This window comes from Nannospalax galili, unplaced genomic scaffold (assembly GCF_000622305.1).
Source record: "Nannospalax galili isolate Female #2095 unplaced genomic scaffold, S.galili_v1.0 scaffold995, whole genome shotgun sequence".
In the NCBI taxonomy this organism is placed as follows: domain Eukaryota; kingdom Metazoa; phylum Chordata; class Mammalia; order Rodentia; family Spalacidae; genus Nannospalax; species Nannospalax galili.
In genome coordinates, this window is record NW_008337291.1 from 944613 (window position 1) to 965601 (window position 20989).

The 20989-nt window shown below is 47.2% G+C and overlaps 2 protein-coding genes across 9 annotated transcripts in view; one reads left to right on the top strand and one right to left on the bottom strand.

The window, feature by feature from the left end:
• The window catches only part of Tmem163 (transmembrane protein 163), a 196517-nt gene extending 187951 nt beyond the window's left edge, over nucleotides 1–8566 (top strand). Inside the window, exons 7-8 of the mRNA XM_008832458.2 lie at nucleotides 4616–4757; nucleotides 7351–8566. Coding sequence (XP_008830680.1) covers nucleotides 4616–4757; nucleotides 7351–7411 — 203 coding nt within the window. The 3' untranslated portion in view covers nucleotides 7412–8566. The remainder of the gene's footprint in view (nucleotides 1–4615; nucleotides 4758–7350) is intronic.
• Nucleotides 8567–11938: 3372 nt separating this feature from the next.
• Mgat5 (alpha-1,6-mannosylglycoprotein 6-beta-N-acetylglucosaminyltransferase) overlaps nucleotides 11939–20989 on the bottom strand; it is a 339269-nt gene continuing 330218 nt past the window's right edge. For all 8 annotated transcript variants that reach the window (XM_008832465.3, XM_029563238.1, XM_029563240.1 and 5 more), the window contains one exon: nucleotides 11939–15728. In XM_008832465.3, coding sequence (XP_008830687.1) covers nucleotides 15530–15728 — 199 coding nt within the window. In that variant the 3' untranslated portion in view covers nucleotides 11939–15529. The remainder of the gene's footprint in view (nucleotides 15729–20989) is intronic.

The window sequence follows — 20989 nt, forward strand, 5'->3', positions numbered from 1 at the left end:
TCTTCCTTTTTTCTTCTTTCCTTTCTTCTTCTTTCTTTCTTTCTCCCTTCTCTCTTTTTCTTTCCTTCCTTTTTAAATTTCTTTCTACTTCCTGACTTCTCTGTCTCTCCTTTTTTGTATGTGTGTGCTCATGTAAGTGCAAATTCATGAGTGTGTACATATGCATGTGTGTGTATGTGGAGATAAGAAGACAAGCTTAAGTGTCATTTCTCAGGATGCCTTCTGCCCCTTTTTTTTTGAGACAGGGTCTTTCACGGAACCAGGAGCTCACTGATCTGGCTAGTCTTACTGCCCAACAAATCCCAGGAATCCACCTGTTTCCATCTCCCCAGCAGGCCCTGTGGCCGCTCCTCTTGCTAGGGCTGAGCCAAAAGACTTCTCTCCCAGAAGAGAGGGGAAGGAACATTCTAAAAACCACTTACCCTGCAGGTTGGATGGTCCCTTACCTAGGGTGGTGATGCATCCTGAGTGGGAGCCCGTGGGGAGCTGGGTCACACTGGCCCTACTAGGTCCTTTGTGTGTAGGTATGAAGGGCTCTTTATAGCCAAGAAGCAAGTCTTTAGGGAAAGGGACAGAGGCTGGCAGATGGAACTGGGATCAGCTTCCAGAACTCACCTCTTCACACGACTCAATAGGTCTTGGCTAGGTTGGTGCTGTGGATATTCAGTCAGAGGCAAATATGTCATCAGGATGAAGGCTGGGCTAGGGATGTAGTTCAGTAGGTAGAGTGCTTGCCTTGCATGCAAGATACCCTGGGTTTGATCTTCGGCAGTACATAAACCAGGCATGGTTTCAGGCCTGGAATCCCAGCACACAGAAGGTGGAGGCAGGAGGATCAGAAGTTTAAGGTCCTCCTCAGCTATACAGGAGGCTCCAGGCCAACCTGGGCCATGGGAGTGAAATGGTCTTGAGCAACCAATGAGTGCTACAAAGTCAGACAGAGGAAGTACATGCGCAGTCACCCTGGGGAAATTTCAAGCAAGGGATAGCCAGCTGGAGGAGCCAGGGAACCTTCTGACAGTCTGTGAGGGCTGTTCTCTCACTCCCTTTCACCCCTAAAATACCCAGAACCTATGATGATTTTTTCCAAGCTTATGAAAAAAATCTTATTATAATGTTCTGCATTGAATTAATGAGCTTAATTATACAGATTCCAATCTAGTCATTAAAGTCAAGCCAGTGGTGCCTCTAATCAACACAGCCCCAGTCATTCTGTGTTGTCAAACCTATCACAGGATTTAGTCTTTAGAACAGCTCTGAAGTCAGAAGAGAGGGCACAGGCCCAAATCTTGTGGCTGCCACAGCCTGGAGGGAGCAAGGGAATGGGACTCCTGCACTTTATGTTGGATGATTGTGGCTGAGGGAGGGCTGGGGAGACAGCTCAGTTGGTAAAGTACTTACCCTAAAAACATGAGGGCTTGAATTCAATCCCCAAAATCCACATACAAAATCTGGGAGGGATGTCATGATAGCTTGCATTATCAGTGCTGGAGGGATAGGGATAGGTGGCTCCCTCGGACTTTGATCGGCTGCTAGCCTGGCAGAATCAGTGAGTTCCAAGTTCGATGAGAGACTCTGTCTCAGAAAACAAGGTAGACAGACTAGATGGATCAGCAGGTAAAACATACTTGCTACCAAGCCTGGTGATCTGAATTGAATCCCCCAAACCCACATGTTTGAATGAGGGAACTGATCCCCATTAGTCATCTCTTGACTGTCACACACGCTGTAGCATGTGCACACACAAACATTACACATATTCCCTCCCTCCCAACCTCCCTCCCTCCGTCCCTCCCTCCGTCCCTCCCTCCCTGCCCCTGAGGGAAGTAGCAGGGCAGAATGGAATCAGTCCCTGGTCCTTGTGTGTGCACGTGCATCATATCATTCTCACGAAGACTCAAAGAGGAGGAGTTGATAGGAGTCAGGCTTTGTCACCACAAAGTCAAGTGAAGCAGAGGTCGCCTCCTGGAAGAGTTAGGTGAGGGAAATGAGTGCTCTCCACTCCTCAGCTGGAGGTATCTGGGCAGCACCTACTGCTGCTGGAGCACACAGCTGTCCGTGGTGCTGACTGGCAGAAGGCTAGCTCAGTGGGACTGTGTGGACATCTAGTGGCTGGTTGGGGAACTTCCACCCCTTACCTCTTCTGAGCAGAGCTGGGATTGTTTCTCAGGGCTGCTGGGCCCTAGAAAAGTGTAGCCCCCCTGGGCCCAGGGACAGCTAAGGTCATGCTCCACATTGTCCCTTCCTCTTCTGCTTCATGTGGTCACTCATTAGTTACTGCAGTGACATCAGCACCCTGTTATGGTACATGGCAAGGAACATGGGCAAGGAGGGACAAAGCTCCTCTCCTTAAGCTTAGGTTTCTAGTGGAAGAGAGATGGTAAAAGAAGAGCAGCAGAAATAGCATGCTATGCAGAGAAGAACTGTGGTGAGAAACAAAGTCAGAGGAAGAACGAGATAGGTAGACATGGGTAGAGAGGAGGGGGCAAGGACAAGATAGGAGGGGATGTGTGTAGAGAGGAGGAGTGTGAGGGGGTGAACAGCAGGCTGGAAGGGAGGCAGCATGCATGGGAAGACCAGGTGAGGAGGGACCCTGTACATTCAAGGACCCAAGGACTCTGTGGAGGAGGGGGAATGGCTGGCAGCGAGGGAGAGTCAGTGTGAAGAATTTGGGTGAGATAAGAGATAGTTAGAAGTGTTTTTCCCCTTAGAGTTTGGGTGGTCATCCACTTAAGAAAGGTCCCTCTAGGACTCTGGCTGGCTGGAGAATGGAGTATGGGCTGGGAGCTGTTATAGGTGAGGCTGGGCAAGCGTCTAGGCAAGTTCGTGTTGGTGGGATGGCAAAGGCAAGGGCAAAGGAAGACTGAGAGTGACTCTGCTTGGCTGACAGTGGCATCTCACAGAGATGACTGCTAGAGGGCAAGGGTTTGGGTGATGAGAATCCTTTTCCAGTTGCTGCATGCTCAGTTTAAGATGCCTGGATGAGTGTGTGGGGGAAAGGTCAGGGCCAAAGGGGTAATTGGGAGCTGCTGGACTCTGGGAAGGGAGGAGAGTTTGGAAAGCTGAGCCAGCAGAGAAAGTGGAGGAATTTCTGGGGAGAAAGTGGCAGAGGAGGAGCTCAAATAACCCTGATGAATAGCAGCAGTGACTAGGGAAGGGCTTTAGGGAGGAGGGACCACTGTGGGCTAGGCACTGTCCTGGGCTCAGTGACTTTACTCCTTTCTCCTCCAGAAGCCTGCATGCTACGTGTGTGTATGTGTGTCTGTGTGTGTGTGTGTGTGTTGTGTGTGTGTGTGTGTGTGTGTTAAACCATTAATAAACCAGACTTGGGAGGAAGTGCTTGGAAAAGTGAGCTCCTCAGGGGATGGGGACTGGCAGCTGGGGACTGGGGACCACGGAGGCTACAGGTGGTGGCTGTCACCTGTAAGTTGCTATTGGCAACTTCCTCTGGTATACACTTACAGGCTGAGGGGTGTTAGGATAGAATTGTAACTGGATCCAGTTACAGTTTAATTTGGAATTTAATTTGAATTTGAAATTCCCACCTACTCTGTGTGTGTGTGTGTGTGTGTGTATGTGTGTATTCGTGTGTATGCATGCCATGGCATACCTGTGGGGATGAGAGGACAACCTCCAGATCAGTGCCTGCCTTCCACCTTATTTGAGACAGCGCCTCCTGTTGTTTGCTGCTGGCAGTGAGCTCCTGGGAGTTCTGTTTCTACCTTCTCCCTCACCATAGGAGCTCTGAGATTACAGATGCATGCCACCGTGTCTGACTTTACATGGGTTCTGGAAATTTGAACTCAGGTCCTCATGCTTGCACAAGTACTTTACTGAGACATCTCCCCAGCCCAAGAAAAGGAATCTTTAAGCTGTGTTTTATTCAGAGTGCTAGAACCTGAAAAAGACAGTGGATTAGCAGCCTAAAGATCTGTCTTCCATCTCATCTCCAGTGGCAGATTACAGGAGGAGAGGAAACAAAGGCAGTCATTCCAAAGTGTAGTCTTGCCCCTGACCAGGTAGTTGACTGTGTCTCTGGGATCCTGTTTTTCCTTCATAGTGGGCAAAGGCTCACATACACCAAGACCATTGACTGAGCCGCATTTCCCCTGAGTCTGCTGTTTGGTTGACATCTAGATTGAATGTTAACTCAGAACACAGAAATGGTTAGCTGTGAGTGTGTGTGTGTGTGTGTGTGTGTGTGTGTGTGTATTGATTTCTTCCCACACAATAAAGTATAAATGTGCTCTTATAGCATAGACTAGGACATGCCCATATCAGCAGTATGTGCACATAGATTCCTTCATACAGAATGAGGGACCAATATGCTCTGATAATATAGACTATGGGGCTGGAGAGATGACTCTGAGGGTAAGAGCATGTATTGCTCTTGCAGAGGACCTGAGTTTGGTTCCCAGCACCTACATTGGTCTGTAAGTCTGTTAAGTCCAGCTACAAGGGGATATCTGATACCTCTGGCCTTCTTATGTGCCTACACTTACATGCACATACCCCTGATACACATAGTTAAAAATAAGAAAGTAAATCTTTGAAAATATATAGACTATGAAGTGCCTATCTTAGTGTTACTGAATGATCTCTCCTCCTTCTTCAGGGTTTAACTCCCTCGTTGGGGGTGTGATGGGCTTCTCCATCCTTCTGAGTGCAGAAGTGTTCAAACACAATGCGGCAGTCTGGTACCTGGATGGCAGCATCGGTGTCCTGATCGGCCTCACCATCTTTGCCTACGGGGTCAAGTATGTCTCTGTTTTCATCTTTGCTTTTCCAGCAGCCAGGAGCATTCTGACAGCCCCTCTTCTCACCTCTTTCTCCAGCCAGGAGATGACAGCAGGATCTGAACGGCTGTCACATTAACAGTTTGGGGGGAAATGTGAAGAAGCATCTATTCACCTAAGTTAGGGCATTGACATGGACCAAAGTAACATCCCACCCAAGTCTAGCTTGGAGAACCAATGAATTTATTGGGTTACTTACAACAGCACTAGTGAGGGGTTATTTACAGGAGCAGGAGTGACCCCCCGACAACCAGCCTCATCATCATAAAGTCTCACTCCAGCATGGATGAGGACTTCCCCATAGCTGCCTAAGTGCAGTTTCCTCTTTAGTTAATCTTCTAGTCTATACACTCTAGCGCCTCCCAAGAACACAAGACCATGAGACAGAATTACATACAGCTGGCAGAAGGTGTAGGAGGGAGTGGCTGGGATCTCAGGTGAGGGTCTAAAGACCCTCCTCACCCTCTCCTTCTAGGACCTGATCTGAGGGTCTCCTGTGGGTCATCACAGTCACCTTGGTTAAGATGGTAACAACTGCTATACTCTGAGGACAGTGTACCACAGCACTTGTCCTATATCAGGAGACTGGAAAAGCCATGTACAGCCTCCCTCGTGGGAAGCACTTCTAGAAGTGAGGCAGGAACTCTGAGAAGAGGCTTAAGGCTTTTGGACCCCAAAGTCTCCTTTGCTTTTTTTCAATATCTTTATCCACTAAACGTTCCTCTCTTCAGCCCCTCATTACCTGCGGATTTATGTTCCTTCCTTTCTCTATAATGAAGGGCTTTTAAATTTTTATTATTTTAATTTTATATGTATGAGTATATTGCCCACATGTATGTAAGTGCATCTATGCCATGCAGTGCCCACAGAGGTCAGAAGATGGTGCCAGATCCCTGGGAACTGGAGTTACAGATGCTTGTTAACTGCCATGTGGGTACTTGGATTCAAACTCAGGTTTTCTGCAAGAAGAGCCAGTACTCTTAACCACTGAGCCATTTCTCTAGCCCCATTTATTATTATTTTTGGGGACTGGGTGTTATGTAGTTTAGGCTAGCTCCAAAATTACTAGGTAGTCAAGGATAACCCTGAACTTGAAATCCTCCTGCCTCTACCTCCTGAGTGCAATAAAGAGGGCCTTCATGCTGCCCCAGGTAAGCATCGTCTGAGGTCCCACCTGCCACCTGTGGTCTGTGGGAATCGGAGGAGGTCAAGTCAGAGGTGGCTCTAGCCTTCTCAAAGCCTTTACAAAAGGGACTGACTGCTCCATGCAGAAGGGTTACCCTTAGGGAAAAGCCCTCCCTCAGTATGGGGCCCTATGTACCCGGTTACCAGAAGAAGTACCATACTGACATTCCTGGATCTGACCTCCATACTGGACCCAGCCTTTGAGAAAACTATTTATGTCAAGGTGCTCGGCTTTTAAAAGTTAAGTGCTTCCAGCTCTTAGGAAGGTGTTATCCCCAACTTTGAGACAGGTACGAGTATTGATAAGGACTGTGAGCCTTGTACCTGGCTGCCAGACTGCACATTGCTGCTGCTTTGGGAAAGAGCATGGTAGTCCTCAAAAGGTTAACTGTGCATTCCCATTTGGTCCAGCAATTCACTGCTTGGTGTACAACTCCAGAAACATTTAAGGCAGACATAAATGCCAAAACTTCTAGGTGAATTATTCAAAATACACACAAGTAGAAATCCCCCTATTAAGTAATGAATGGCTAGATATGGTACATCCATTCAGTGAACTATTAGTCAGCTATCAAAATGAATGAAGCAACAGCATACACTACAATGTGGATGGCCCTCCAACATCATGCTAAATGAAAGTGGCCAGATCAAAAGGCCATATCGATTTTTATATGAAATTTCCAGAACAGGTGCATCCATAAAACCAGAAAGTAGATCATTAGCTGTCCAGGAGGAGGTGTGGACAAAAAATGGGAGTGGCTGTTAATGAGCATAGGGGATGATAAAAATGTTCTGGAATTAAGATAGTGTGGATGATCACACAGCTTCATGAATATACAGGAACCCACTGAGCTATACATTTCAAAGGGACAGTTGTACGGTATGTGGACATAAATAGTCACAGCTGGGGCTGGGGAAGTGACTTAGGTTGTAAAGGGCTTGCCTCACAAGCACAGTGAGTTGGATCCTTGGACCCATGTAAAAAATGTGGTGCATTCAGGGAATCCCAGTGCTGGGGAGGCAGACAGGGAGACCCCCAGGGCTTGCTGGCCAGTCAGCCTAGCTTACTTTGTGAATTCCAGGGAAGAGGGAGACTGTCTCAAAAAACGAAGGTGGACGACACCTGAGGAAGGATGGCCAAGGTTATCTTCAGGCTTCTACAAGCACCCCCACATGTGCATATGTACCCACCCACTTGTACACATGCACCTTCACACACATGAACACACAACACAATATAAACACAACACAACACACACGCGCACGCACGCACGCACGCATGCACACAGAGTCTCAGCTTTCCTAAGCGCTTCCAGGCCCAGGGCTGCAGAGGGTCAGGAGGTGATCCTGTCTGTCTTCCTTTCCACAGGCTCCTCATCGACATGGTGCCCAGAGTGAGACAGACGCGTCACTACGAGATGTTTGAGTGAAGGCAGCTAGAGGGACAGCATGGGCTGCCCTGGGTGAAGACCATCACAGTGGCGAGAAGTTTCCATACAGGCAGACAGTGCCAATATTTAACTGCACATCCAGTTTCATTTTGGGAAGTTTTCTTTCATAGTCTGTCATCAAGGGATGGGGTCTGTCCAGTGAGTAGACCTGTCCTACATCCTCACTTGGTTGCCCCCCATCAAACATGTTAGGATGATCCACCCATGGGAAGAGACATGCTTTGCCATCTTGAGCTGGAAGTGACATTTTCTATTTCCTGGAGTCAAACAGTTCTTGAAGGTAGGCTAGAGTCTCTGCTTTTCAGGAAGCACCCTGTGGTGCTGTCAGCCAAAACTAGATAATAACTGATGGGCCCCACTTCCTCCCAACTCTCCACATTTGGCCAAGCCACCTCCAGCTCCAAAGTCTCTGATCAGATTCCATCAGTAAGTCACTCCCTAATTTCTATCAACCTGTTTCATTAGTTTCATAGACTTTTTACTAATCCTAACTCTAAACAGATGTGTTCAAAGGGAGACCATTCTATTTTCTAAAGTGTTTAGTGACACATGAGCTTTGCATGGATGAGCTATGTAAGCACACAGCCCTTTGTCCCCTGTTCAGAATCTGCCCATCCATGAAAACCCAGGAACCATTTTTGAGACATGTGAAACTTAAGTTTATTTGTAATAAATAATTATATATCATCTATCTGTATTTGCATATATCTATATGCTGTGCTAAGTGGTCATGGTACCTCACAGTTTGTGAGAGACGGTTCACTCCTCCAGAAGGAACGAGATGTCCTCAGTTTATGTAACAATAGATATAGGTGCCAGAGACATGTCCCTCACCCACAACATTCTGTAACTCTCACAGGACTGCCTGCCTGGGCAGCAGTACCTGGCCAATAAAGACCTTTACTTGTTTTGTATGGTATGAGGGGGTTATGTTTGAGAGATATCAGTGTGTGCGCCAACATGTGGGGAGTATCCATCATGGGCAGGTTTTTTTTGTGTATATGTGTGTGATGTATGTGCGTCTGTGTGTGTGCTCTCTCTTCCCTGTGTGTTCACATGTGGAGGCCAGAGATTGACTTTGGATAGCTTCCTCTATGGCTTTTCCAACTCATTAAAAAAATCTATGCTCGTCTGTCTGTCGTCTGTCTGTGTATGCATGAAGGCAAAGGCACACAGGTGCACACAGAGAGCAAATCTCAGCAGTCTATTCTCTTCTGCCACCTTGTGAGATCCAGGGCTCGAACTCAGGTTGTCAGGCCTCGGTACAAGTGCCTTCACTCACTGAACCATCTTGCTGGCCCACCAGTTTTTAAGACAGCATTTCTTATTGAGCATGGAGCTTACAGATTCAGCTATACAAATTGTCCAGGGAGTCCCAGGAATCTGTCTGTTTGCCCCCAGTGTTGGGGTTACAGGTGTGTGCTGCCACATCTAGCTTTTACATGGTGCTGGGGATCTGAACTCAGACTCTCATATTTGCACGGCAAGCATTTTACACTGAGCTATCTTCTCGGCTCTTGTGGGCAGGTTTTTCTCTTGTGGTTGAAGGAAGACATGGCAGGGGCTGCCTGTGCCTGGTGAGAGTCAGAGCTTGGTCATGACCTTGGTGTGGCATGGTGATGAGTTCTGTGACTTTGGGGTAGACATACTCACAACTGCCCACACATTCACTAGTTGGCACTGGAGGCTCCTGAAGGCCCATGTTATCTGGGCAGAGGGACTAGGCATCATCCAGGCATTGGCGTTCCACTTCATTCTTGCACTAGGGGAAGACACAGAGTGAACACACCTAATCCCCAAATTTGAAATCCAAAATGCTTACCTACACGGTGCCACAAACAGAAAAGTTCACACCTGGCCTCGTGTGACAGGTGCCAGTGACAAAGGAGTCCCAGTACAAATACTGTAGGAGAGGACCTTCAGGCCATGGATATCAGCTATGTAGGAAACATAAATAACTTTCCTGATCAGCTTTGAGTCCTGTCCCAAAGATAACTCAGGAGTCTATAAGATTTCAGAGTCTATAAAGTCCTGAGATCTGAAACACTTTTTTACATTAATATTTTTGGGTCTGTGTGTGTGTTTGTGGACATGCACACACTTATGTTAGTATGTTGGGTGTCTGACACTTCCATTCTCTGCCTATTCCCTTGAAACAGGATCTCTTACTGAACCTGGAGCTTTAGTGGCAACTGGAAAGCCCCAGAGATTCTCCTATCTCTGCTCCCACAACTCTGGGGTTACAAGCTTGCCTGGTCATGGCCGGCTTTTTGTAGGTGCTAGGAATTTGAACTCAGGTCCTCATGCTTGTATAGCAAGTGCTCTTAGCTGCGGAGCCATTTCTCATTGAAACATTGAAAACTGAAAAATTTCTGACTCAAGCATTTCAAATAAGAGACACTATATTGCAGTCAGTTCTGCAATCAGGATCCGTGGTCCGAAGTGCCCCGAAAGGCACTGAAGAGTCGCCTGTGAGTTCTCCTCATGTTCCCCACATATCATGTGTGCATGCCTGGGAATGCAGAGTCCATAGATTTGTCATGCAGCCTTTCTCACTGTATTCAAGATATGATAAAGCTCTGAGGGTTGAGCCTCACATGGTGTGAACTCCCTGGTGCCTCACATGGTGTGAACAATTCCCTAATGTTTCACACGGTCCTGATGTCTCACATGGTGTGAACAACATGTTGTGAACAATTTCCTGGTGTCTTGATGGGTGCTACTCAGGAGGGCCCCTGGTATTAGAGAGGCACCTTGATAACTTCTGATCCTCCTGTCTCCACTTCCTGAGTGCTGGGATTATAGTATGTACCACCACGTCAGTTTATATGGTGCTAGGGCCTGAATCTAGGGCCTTGTACATGCTAAGCAAGTATTCTACTGACTGAGCCACATCCCCAGACTCCTGAGCAATGCTAATGGCCCATAGATCCCGGGTTCCAAGCCTGCTCTTTTTGAAGGAGAACCGAGGCACTCTGGATTCTGGCTCAGCTTGCCATTCAGAAAGAGTTTTAAATGCATGGTGCATTAACTGCTATCACAGAAAAGAAAGCCTAGCAGTTCATTTTTAAATTCAGGTCTCTTTGAGGTGAATTGAAGGTGGAGAGTGTTCCCAGCTGGTGGACTGGATGGCATGGGAGAATGCTAAGTGGTAAAACCCTCCTTCAAGTCCTTTGTGTGTAAGGTATACATATGGAGGCCAGAGCTCAACAGGGGCTGCCATTCCTCAGGACACTCTCTACCCTTTTTGAGACAGAACTGCTGATTCAGCTAGGCTGGTTGGCCATGAGCCCCAGGGACCCTGCTATTCCCACTTCCTTAGGGCTGGGATTACAAGTGTGTGCCACCACATCTGGCTTTTTCACATGGGTTCTGGGGATGGAACTCAGGTCCTCGTGTCTGCATGGCAAGCACTTTACCAACTCCCAGCCCCTGGTCCTCCTTTGTGTGTTGGCACCATGAAATGCTGCCTCAGCCAGCTCCCCAAATCACTTCCAGCTGTCACACAAGAAAAGTTTATTGAAAAATAAAGTTCTCCCTAGTTTCTCTACAACAGAGGAAACAAAGCAGTGTTCTCTATGCGGTACAGTACATCGGGACAGTGACACCTCATTTGTAGCATCTTGGGACTTAACCCCAGAAGTGACAGTAGAAAATAGGTTTACTGGGATCAGCTTGAAGACACAGATGTAAATGGCCACAAATTTAACATCATCAAGGTTTTGACAAGAACTACAGTACAAGGGATGTCACCACCTCCTTTGGCATTGTGGGTACACTACTATCTTTAATACTTGGGCAGGGCTCTGATCAAAAACGCTTCCCACATTGCTCCGTTCCAGCTTTAGTGGGTGCCACAGGCTGTGTTGAAGTTCCTGGCCTGCTGCCCAGCCCATTCCCTGTGTGCTCATTACCCACCCTGGATCCCAGAGAACATAGCCTAACTCACAAGCATATGCCTCCCAGCTGTAGGGGTGGAGGGTCATCCGCAGGGTGAGTTGAGGGGCAGTCTTAAGTGCCACAAAATCTGAGGCAGAGTGAAACTCTGAAAAAGGTAAATTCAATTGTTACATCCTTAGAACTATAAGAATACCAACGAGCTGAGAAGCCAAAGGAATTGGGAAAACACACTTGTCTACAGACTCCCTGTTCACACTCACAATCCACCCAGAGTTGTTCTACCAGGGAAGAGGCTAAATTCACAAGAAAATAAACAGCAAACTGATATTAAAGTGACATGGAGCCACCTCAGGGAACTGTTGAAAAAAACCAAATTCCCTGCCTGAGGGTTGCTTCAGGCAGGTGGGTTTTCCCAGGCTACCGGAATTGACCTTGGATTGGATGGAAACAAAATGAAGTAACCAGCCTGCTGGGAGCAACCCTTTCCAGCAGGGGGCAGCAAAGGGATTTCCTGGGGAATGTGTAAGTTCAGTTGGTCACTCTTTAAACACAGAAGAATCCATTATTGCATTGTAGATGAATAGAAATGAACTCTAATTCAAGGAGTGCAATTTGTGAAAGAATTTTAATTTCTAGCTCCAAAAGTTTCTCAAAGAAACTCCTGGAATGTTCCAGAACATAACAGTGGGATGAGGTCTGGCCCTTTTCAACTCCAGTTAATCAATTCTTGCCGCCTTGTTTCATTGGGGGCTGAAGACTAGCATAATTTCAAACTCAGTGCATTCAAGAAATACATTAAAATTTCAGCAATCAAGGTAGGCGCAGAGCTTAAACATTTGAAATGAACAATTCCTACAAAATCTGATCAACTAGGAATAAGATTTTCATGTAATCGTCATTTTTTGAATCAACAGATAGGGAATGAGCTCAGCTCTTTATTTCTCAAGTTTTATGATATACTAATAATATCAATATTGAACATTCACCAGGCTTACTATGAGCCAGGCACTGCACTAAACACCAAATCTCCACAGAACCCTAAGAGCTAGGAAAGTTAGGGTAATTTTTATTTTTTGCATCCAAGACTATACAGCTAATTTGGTCTTTTGCTATATGTAAAAAAAAAAAACCAACAAAAAACAAAAACAAACTTGACTTTCCACCTTTTGTTGAAGCCAACAAGAGAGGAAGGAACTCAGCCAGCTGCTGGCTTACTAGATCTACAAATCTATTTCTGCCCATCCATCTACTCTAATGAAGACACGCTCTGCAGTTCCATAGGGACAGATGGGATTAGAATAAAGCCAATATGTTAATTAAAATATTTTAAAATAAATAAAACAGTCCAGGCTTGAGATAGTATCATACAACAGAGCCCGTCGTTAACCGAATACTTGATTTTTCCTTTTAACTGAAGAATTTTAGGAGAGGTGGCAGTGTCTAATTACAAATACAGTCTAGGTAAACCACCCTGGTCTGGTCTAAAGAGCACACACCCACCTACAAATAACACATGGTTTCATGTTACTGATAGGTCTTCTTTACCAGTGAGTGGTACTGCGGTTCCACATCCACATTCATTCACTAACGAACAGAAAATAGAAAATGGACATCTCATTTCTCCAATATGCTAACTAGTTGAAGTATTTCTGGGCTACTGCTCCTAAAAAGCTGGATTTAGGGCTGGTCTTAGCCAGGGATAAGGTACAAGGGAATGAGGCTCTTAACCGCCTTGGTAACCAGCAGACCCCAAGACAGGGCTAATGGGATTCTTCGCATCATCACTCCTCCTCTGGGGACCGGGACGGGGGCGGGGGGGACAGGCGGACGGGGGGGGGCAGGGGTGATGCACACACACACACACACACACACACACACACACACACACACACACACAGACAATCTGCTGTTAGTCTTCAGCAGCAATAGCACCCAGCTTCCAAAAACCAACCCCACAGAAAAATAAAAAGGCACACTAGGGAAACAGGTACCACCAAAAGAACAGATTCTAATATTTCCAAACACTCAGCAGACACGACAAAGTATTTATAAGCAGGGACAAAACAAAACAACGGAAACCAAAATCATTCAAAGCACAACTGCAAACAGCATTTCCATGGCACACAGGAAGTACACGGGGTGTGAACTGGGATTCGAAGAGGTACTTTCTCTCCCTTAATAAATTAGATAAAGGTTTTCCCCACTTTAAAAAAAGTCTTAACATCATAAAGAGGAAAAAACTCCAAAGACCAGGCAAGACGTGATTATAGTGCAGGAAAACATGAATCCCGATCGTGGATTTCTCTCCCATCAGTTGCAGATGGGTTTGGGTTTCTATAAAGGTCAGCAATGTTTTGTGAAAGCCCTACTGGCTCCCAGCCCACACTGTGAGCGAGCACTTCTGACTTCCACACCAGGCAGGCAGAAGTCCCTGCCAATTTCCCCTGGAGGGTCACTTGGCTACACCTGTGCTAACTCTGCGGAAGCCTGGGAGCTAGTATTATATTCAGGGTTGCACCCCAGCTGTTGATAATACTCTTACCAACTAGAGGGTGGCAGGCTAGCCCCTTAGAGCAGCAGCGGCACCAGAGGAAGAGGGACTGACTTCAGGTTAAAATAGAAAGAGGAATTACTTGGGAGAAAGTGCTTTTTTGGGCTGCTTGACCCAGGGATCTTGAGTTGGAGAAGAACGGGAAGGTGGAGAGCCCTTGAGCTCTGACCAGCCAGCTTCTGCAGGTGGGAAGAATGTTGCTCAGGCTGTCTGCAACCCTGTGCTAGTTAAAACAGCGCTCTGCTAAGCAGGGGAATCACTGTCAGCTCGCCGGCTCTCCCTGCAGGTTGAATGCCCAAACTGTCACTCACAGGCTGTGGGACTCCCGGAAATGTCCACGAGAGGGCGGACCAGCTCAGGATTTTTAAGCTCTGGAAACAGGCAAACTCCTGGGGTGCAGGCAGGAGGCCCACTCTCAGGAAAAAAAGCCCTTCCCCACAGGAAGGCCGCCAGTTCTCTACCGTCCTACCGCAGGAAGCTGCCATGGCAAAGCATGAACACACACGCACTTCATAACTATGTTTCCTTTCAACTTCTGCCCTCCCTGCAGTTGGACCTGGACAGAGGTGATTCTAGCCAGGTCTTCAGGGACCCCTGTGTCAGTGTTTAGAGTTGAGGTCCCCCACAGGTACTCTCCTTGGCTGCCCCTCCCCTAACCCAAGTTGGTCTCCACAAAGCAGATTGTCCTTTCCCTTGCTTCTGGAGGGCCCAGACAGTCAGCAACCTCACTCAGCTGTTCTGCAAGGCAGAGGCTCCACCTAGCCACCCTCCCCTCCCACAGCAGGCAGGGCACTGGGCAGCACCAGCAGGTCAGGAAGTCCACCCTGCCAGTCAGGGCTGGGGACAATGCTAACGGCTCACAGCAAGAGGTAGAAGAAAGTTCACTCTCACTACATAGCCAAGGATAACCTTGAATGCCCAATCCTCCTGCATTTACTTCCTCCCTGGGATTACAGGCGTGCACCTAATTTTATTGAGGTGCTGGGGATGGAACACAGGGCTCTGTGCACCGCTAGGCTAAGCAAGCACTCTACCAACTGAGCCACATCCCTGCTCCTAAAGCAAGACAATTTTTGCTCTGCTGTGACTTGCTTCCAGAAGCCAGGTCTCCACAGCTACTCTCTACTCTCAAGCATGCCACCCCACTGCACCCTGCTTGTGGGCAGATACCCAATAACAGGATCCTGAAGGTGGGTGATTAACAGGGGAACAGAAGAGGAAACTGTGGTCAACCCCTTTCCTCCCTCCCAGCCTCCCTCCCTCCCTCCCAAATAAATAAGTTAACATGTCCCCAAAGTTTCCAATCAGCTCAATTCCTCCTCTTGTTTTGCTCTGAGTTGAATGAGTCTCAAGACTTTTTTTCTTTTTTGTTTTAAACCCCTGGAGCAGCTGCCTCAACAGTCTCTCTACAGCTGCTCCTCACAAGATAGAAATGACGTTTGTTGCACCTGGGAGAAGCCAGGCTCCTGGCCTGACCTCTGCTCTCATGTTGTTTTGGTGTAAGTGCTGGCTGTAGCTGGAGCAGTACCAAATCCAAGCCCTGGACCAAAAAAGTTGGGGCTCTGGCCAGAGTCCCTGAATGACTTTGGTCCGCTGGCCCCACCCGGTGGAGCCACCTCTTCCCCATCCAGATGAACACTGGGTGGCTATAGGCAGTCTTTGCAGAGGGCCACCTGGCCCTTGATGAAGTCCCGACACGGGCAGATCCTCTTGTGTTTGGGGTGGGCCCCGGCACAACTAAAGAGCAGGAGGTCTGCTTGGAACACACAGTGCTTGCTCTCGGGAAGGAAAGAGGGTGCCAGGATGTCCTTGAATTTCTCTGAGCTTTGGCAGATTATGTCATACCTGGGGAGGAAGAGAAAGGCACATGAGTTGGAGATGGGCAGGGACAGGACCCAAGCACATGGCCGGATCACCTGCTCTGTTGTAGGGAGCATATCCCAATCCTGTAGGGCATCCTCTACCTGACCCTGAAATTATCCATCTCTAGGAATCTCAGCTGTGCAAAGATAAGCATGCTGTCAAATGTGTGTGAAGGGGACCAGCTTTCAGGCTGGGTTCTTTGGGGAATTGTTACCTGCAATGGAGAAAACCAAGGAACACCCTCCATACCCACCAAGTGGGGAAGGGCTGAATAAACCATGGTCATTCTGTGCTTTGGGACTTTGTATAGCTATTGGAAAACAATGGAAGAGAAATGTGTAGCCCACCATGAGAGCTGACCTGGAGGGAGGCAGGTTATAGAGCAGGATGTGCAGTATGATGAACTTGCTGTGTGTCAAAAACCAAAAGGAAGGGTGCGGTGGTTGAAGACAGGGGAAGGGGTCTGAATATGATCAAAATACATTATATGAAAGTCTCAAAGATTCAATAAAATATTTTTTAAAAGCCAAAAAGGGGTGGGCTGAGTTTTGATTCTCCAGAACCCATGTTTAAAAAGAAACACAGCCAGGCATGGTGGCCCTCGCTTGTGATCCTAGCACTGGGGAGGTAGAAACAGGCAGATCCCTGGGACTTGATAGCCATCTAGCCTACCGACTTGGTGAGTCCCAGGAAAACGAGAGACCCTGTCTCAAAAAGCCAAGTAGACCTGAGGAATGACAGCCAAGGTTGACCTCTAGCCTATACAGAGAGAGAGAGAGAGAGAGAGAGAGAGAGAGAGAGAGAGAGACCAAATGACTATATAGTAAAGTGCTGGCAATGACTGCTTCTATGAGTAAGACTGGGGTCAACTGGTGTTTCACTGAAATGTTTCAGAAGCACCTTTAACTTTTAGCCAGGCATGGTGGCTCACAACTGTAATCCCAGTTGAGCTCAAGGCCAACATAGTAAATTCCAGGCAAGCCTGGGCTACAGAGAAAGACCATGTCTTAAAGAAGAGGCTGTTGTGGTGGAAGATCAGGAGCTCAAGGTCATCATAGTAAGTTCAACACCAGTCTGGAATATATAAGACCCTGATTCAAAGTAATAATAAAAAAAGGAGGAGTAGGGGAAGGGTGGGAGGGGGAGAGGAAGAGGAGGAAGAAGCAAAGGCAGGAGAAAATATGCCTACTTTTTAAAGGCTTCAAAAGATTCTTGTTATATGGCCTCAGTTACAGGAGAGCTGAGGCTTCAAGGCATTGGAACAGGTGAACTAGGCCTGCTATAGAGTCCTGTGTTCCTGCATCTTCCTCCCTAAGCTGAATGTTCTGTGGGCTACGCACCAAGCAGGTTTGCTCTCTCAGTCTGGGTCCACTGCTTGAGGGGGGCAAGGAAACTACAATGATTTGTCTCCAAAGACACTGTTTGTTCAGTTGGCTCTGTTCAGTTGACTCTGTGTGTGTGTGTGTGTGTGTGTGTGTGTGTGTGTGTGTGTTGTGTATGCATGTATGGAGGCCAGAAGTCAATCTTGAGTGTCACTTCCTCAGGAAAGTTGTCTACCTTGTTCTTTGAGACAGGGTCTCTCCCTGGCCTGGAGCTTGCTGATTTGCAGTGAGCCTTGGGATCATCTTGTCTCTGTCTCCACAGCAACTGGCCTTTTCATGACACCATGACTGGCTTTTCACATGGATTCTGGGGGATTGAGCTCAGATCCTTATGCTTGACTGGCAAGCATTTCCTCCTCAGTGTGGGATTATAAGTGTGCATGACCACACCCAGCTGGTATTGGGCCTCTTAAAGAACTGCAGATCTTTCCCTCTTAGGTGGGATGAACTAGCCACCTCCCACCAAGACTCCATCTAGACAAGGAGGCTCACATGCTCGTAGGAAGCAGTGTTGCTCCTGAGGTTTGGAGAGCAAGGTGTAAAGGAGTACTAGGCAGACCTCAGTTTGAGACTCAACTTTGTCTCTTGGGAGCTGTGTGACTATGAACAAATGACCGAGCTTCTTTGTGGCTCAGTTTTCTTTTCTTTCTTTCTTTTTTGGTCTTTTAGAGACAGGGTCTCCCTGTAGCCCCAGCTGGCCTACAACTCACTATATAGACCAGGCTGGTCTTGAACTCACAGAGATCTACCTGCCTCTGCCTCCTGAGTGCTGGGATTAAAGTTGTGTGTCACTATACCTGGTCAGTTTTCTCTTCTATAAAATGGGAATATATAATCCTTACCTGCAGGAATTAGTGTTATCAGAGCACTTGACAGAGTCTAATGGTGAGTTAGTAGATAACTACAGTTAATGCTTATGACAGTTAATACTGTCAACTTGATAGGATCTAAAATCATTTAGGAGACAAAGCTCTGGGCATCTCTGAGGGAGTTTCTAGATTAGATTAGTTGAAGTGGAAAGACCCAACCTAAATGTGGGTGGCACCATCTGATGGGAAGGGGCCCTAGACTGAATAAAAAAGAGAAAGTGAACTGAAGACCAGCATTCATCTCTCTCTGCTTCCTGACTGGTGTGACTAGCGCCTCATGCTCCTGCAGCCACCATGCCTTCTCTGTCCCTGTTCTCTCAAACTGGGAGCCTTAAGTTGGTTTTGTGTGGTATTTTTGTCACAGCCAACAAGACAAGTAACTAACTATACAGGCTCCCAGGTCTTTCAAAGGCTACCCCAAGTGGCCAACAAAAGGAAAGGGACACCTGGAGCTCAATTAGGAATGAAGTGTGTACATGTGGAATATGGCCTTGGGATGTAGACTTATACCTCTCCTGTTTATTCATGGAGGAGGATCATAGCAACTGGTGTTGCTAAGTCAGACCATCTCTCTGGCATCCTATCAATCAAGGATGAGGTGATCTTTACTATTTAGAACCCAGGGTAGGGAAGGAATAGCTGGGAGCCAGGAATGTCCCACCCATGTGCACTTAGATACTGTCTGGTAGCTAGGAGCACATGTGGATACATGTCTGTGTGTCCCCCAGGGTGCAGGGCTTCAGTCTGCTGTGGTGAGGCAGCTCACAAAGCGCTCCAGCAGCTGACATTTCAGCCCTACTATATGGCCTCTCCTAGAAGGAGAGGTTGTGGGCTAACAGGCTTAGGCTCCGGCCACTTTCATCCACCTTTCTCGGTCTGAGTATCTTCTTGTTCCCACAGAGGCCAAATTCAATTTTTGGACCCAAATAAAAAATGTGAAATATGTTCTCACCTGAATGGCCACAGTTTTATACCAGCATAACAGAAAAATTGCAAGCTGCACTTCTGCAAGTTGGGGTCCATGTGTGACTTAAATTTTTAGAAGATAACAACTGATTTAAAGAGGTACAATAGCACAGAGCAGGCAGGATGGGAACACATGCTGCTCTTTATGGAACCAAGACCCCAGTGGGCCAATGCTGGAGTGGATGCTGGAACCTCCTGGGGTCCTCCACCTTCTGGTCCTCACTAACCTTGGCTTTTTCCAGCCTTGGTGGAGTGCCATGAGTCATACATACTCTGTGGCTGCCTCTCCAGCACTTAACCGTCCTCTGTATGCACAGGAGCTCAAAGGCCACCCTTCTGACCCTTGCCAAGTCAAGTGTGTATGCCAATTAAAAATTTTAAATAAAAAAAGCAGTGTGCAAACCGACATTTAAACATATCATCATTTATGTGAATGTTTAATATTTTAATTAAAAAAATTTTATTTTACATGTATGAGTATTTTGCCTGCATTGCATGCCCATGGAAGCCAGAAGAGGGCATCAGATTCTCCTGGAACTAGAGTTTCGGACAATCATCAACCACCATGTAAGCCCGGTGCTGGGAACAAAACCCAGGCCCTCTGCAAGAGCAGCCAATGCTCTTAACCACTGAACCATCCGTCAAGCCCCATTTATATGAATTTTAAAACACATAAAACTGTTCAGTGTTACTGGATAAACACATCTGTAGGAAAGAAAAAATTAAAGTAGGTGGTACTGGAGACCGTTCTAAGCCATTCTATAACAACGATGTCTACATTTTGTTTCACATGTGCAAGCTGGTAGGGGAGGCCATCAAGTCATGGGGGCGTACTGGAGATGAGGAAAGGGGAAACAGGAGGGAGAAGGGGAAGGGGAGGTAAGGGGCACTGGAGGGAGAGTACAGGATCAGGTTACATTATATGCCTGCATGGAAATGTCAAAATGAAACCTGATGCGGATACGCATACTAATATAAATATTTTTCTGTGTTTCTGTGTGGTGTGTGTATGCCATGTTTACATGTGTGTAGGCACATGTATGAGTAGGTGTGTATGCACATGTATGTGTATGTGGAGGCCAGAGGTTGATATTGTTTTCTTCAATGCCTTTCCACCTTATACATTGAGGCAGTGTCTCTCACTTAAGCAGAACTAGTCAAGTTGGCTTGTCTAGCTAGCCAGGTTGCTCCAGGGACCTCCTGTTTCTGCCTTCCAAGCACCGAGATTACAGGTGGGTAACCACACCTGCCTACATTTATGTGGGTGCTGGAGATCTGAACTCTGGTCCTCAGACTTGCCCGACAAGTATTTTACACATTGAGCCATTTTGCCAATCAAGTTTTTTAAAGAGCCCCCCCCCCCAAAATGAGGGCAACACTGGATGTTCCAAAAGGCTTGAATCTCATGCAATATTAAATTCATACTATATGGTAAGATAAAGTCATGGGCATCCACAGACTTAAAGGAGCTTAAGCTGGGCTGCAAGCTAGGCCTGAGTTGGACAGGGAAAATCAGCAGCAGCATGTCAGCCTACTAATTGCTAATTGATCAAGAACATGAATGGACCAGGATTACTTCAATAGATAGCCAGATAGTGTAGCTTTATGACATTATCAGTATTTACAAATGCAGGACCAAATCATTCAGCAGGGTTCCTGTGCTCACAGAATCAAATCCAGGCAGCTTTATTACAGGATTATCATTCACTCCTGTCTCCTCTGAGAAAACCTGAATCTCTACATTGGGGTAGAGTGCTCAAGCTGCAGGATACAGCTTGAAGGGCAGTGCTCCCCAAGCCCCTGTGCCCTGTGCACTCTGCATGATGATGATGATGGAGGAGGAGGAGGAAGGAGAGGGGGAGGGGGAGGAGAGTGAAGGAGAGAGAAGGAGGAAAGAGAGGAGGAAAGAGAGGAGGTAGAAGGTGGGGTGGGGGGAGAAAGACTGGGTAGAAGTCTCAGCCTGCCTGTCTGCTGTCAGCCTATCTTGAGCTTACCCCACTGCCCAAGGGGCTGGTCTGTTCTTCCT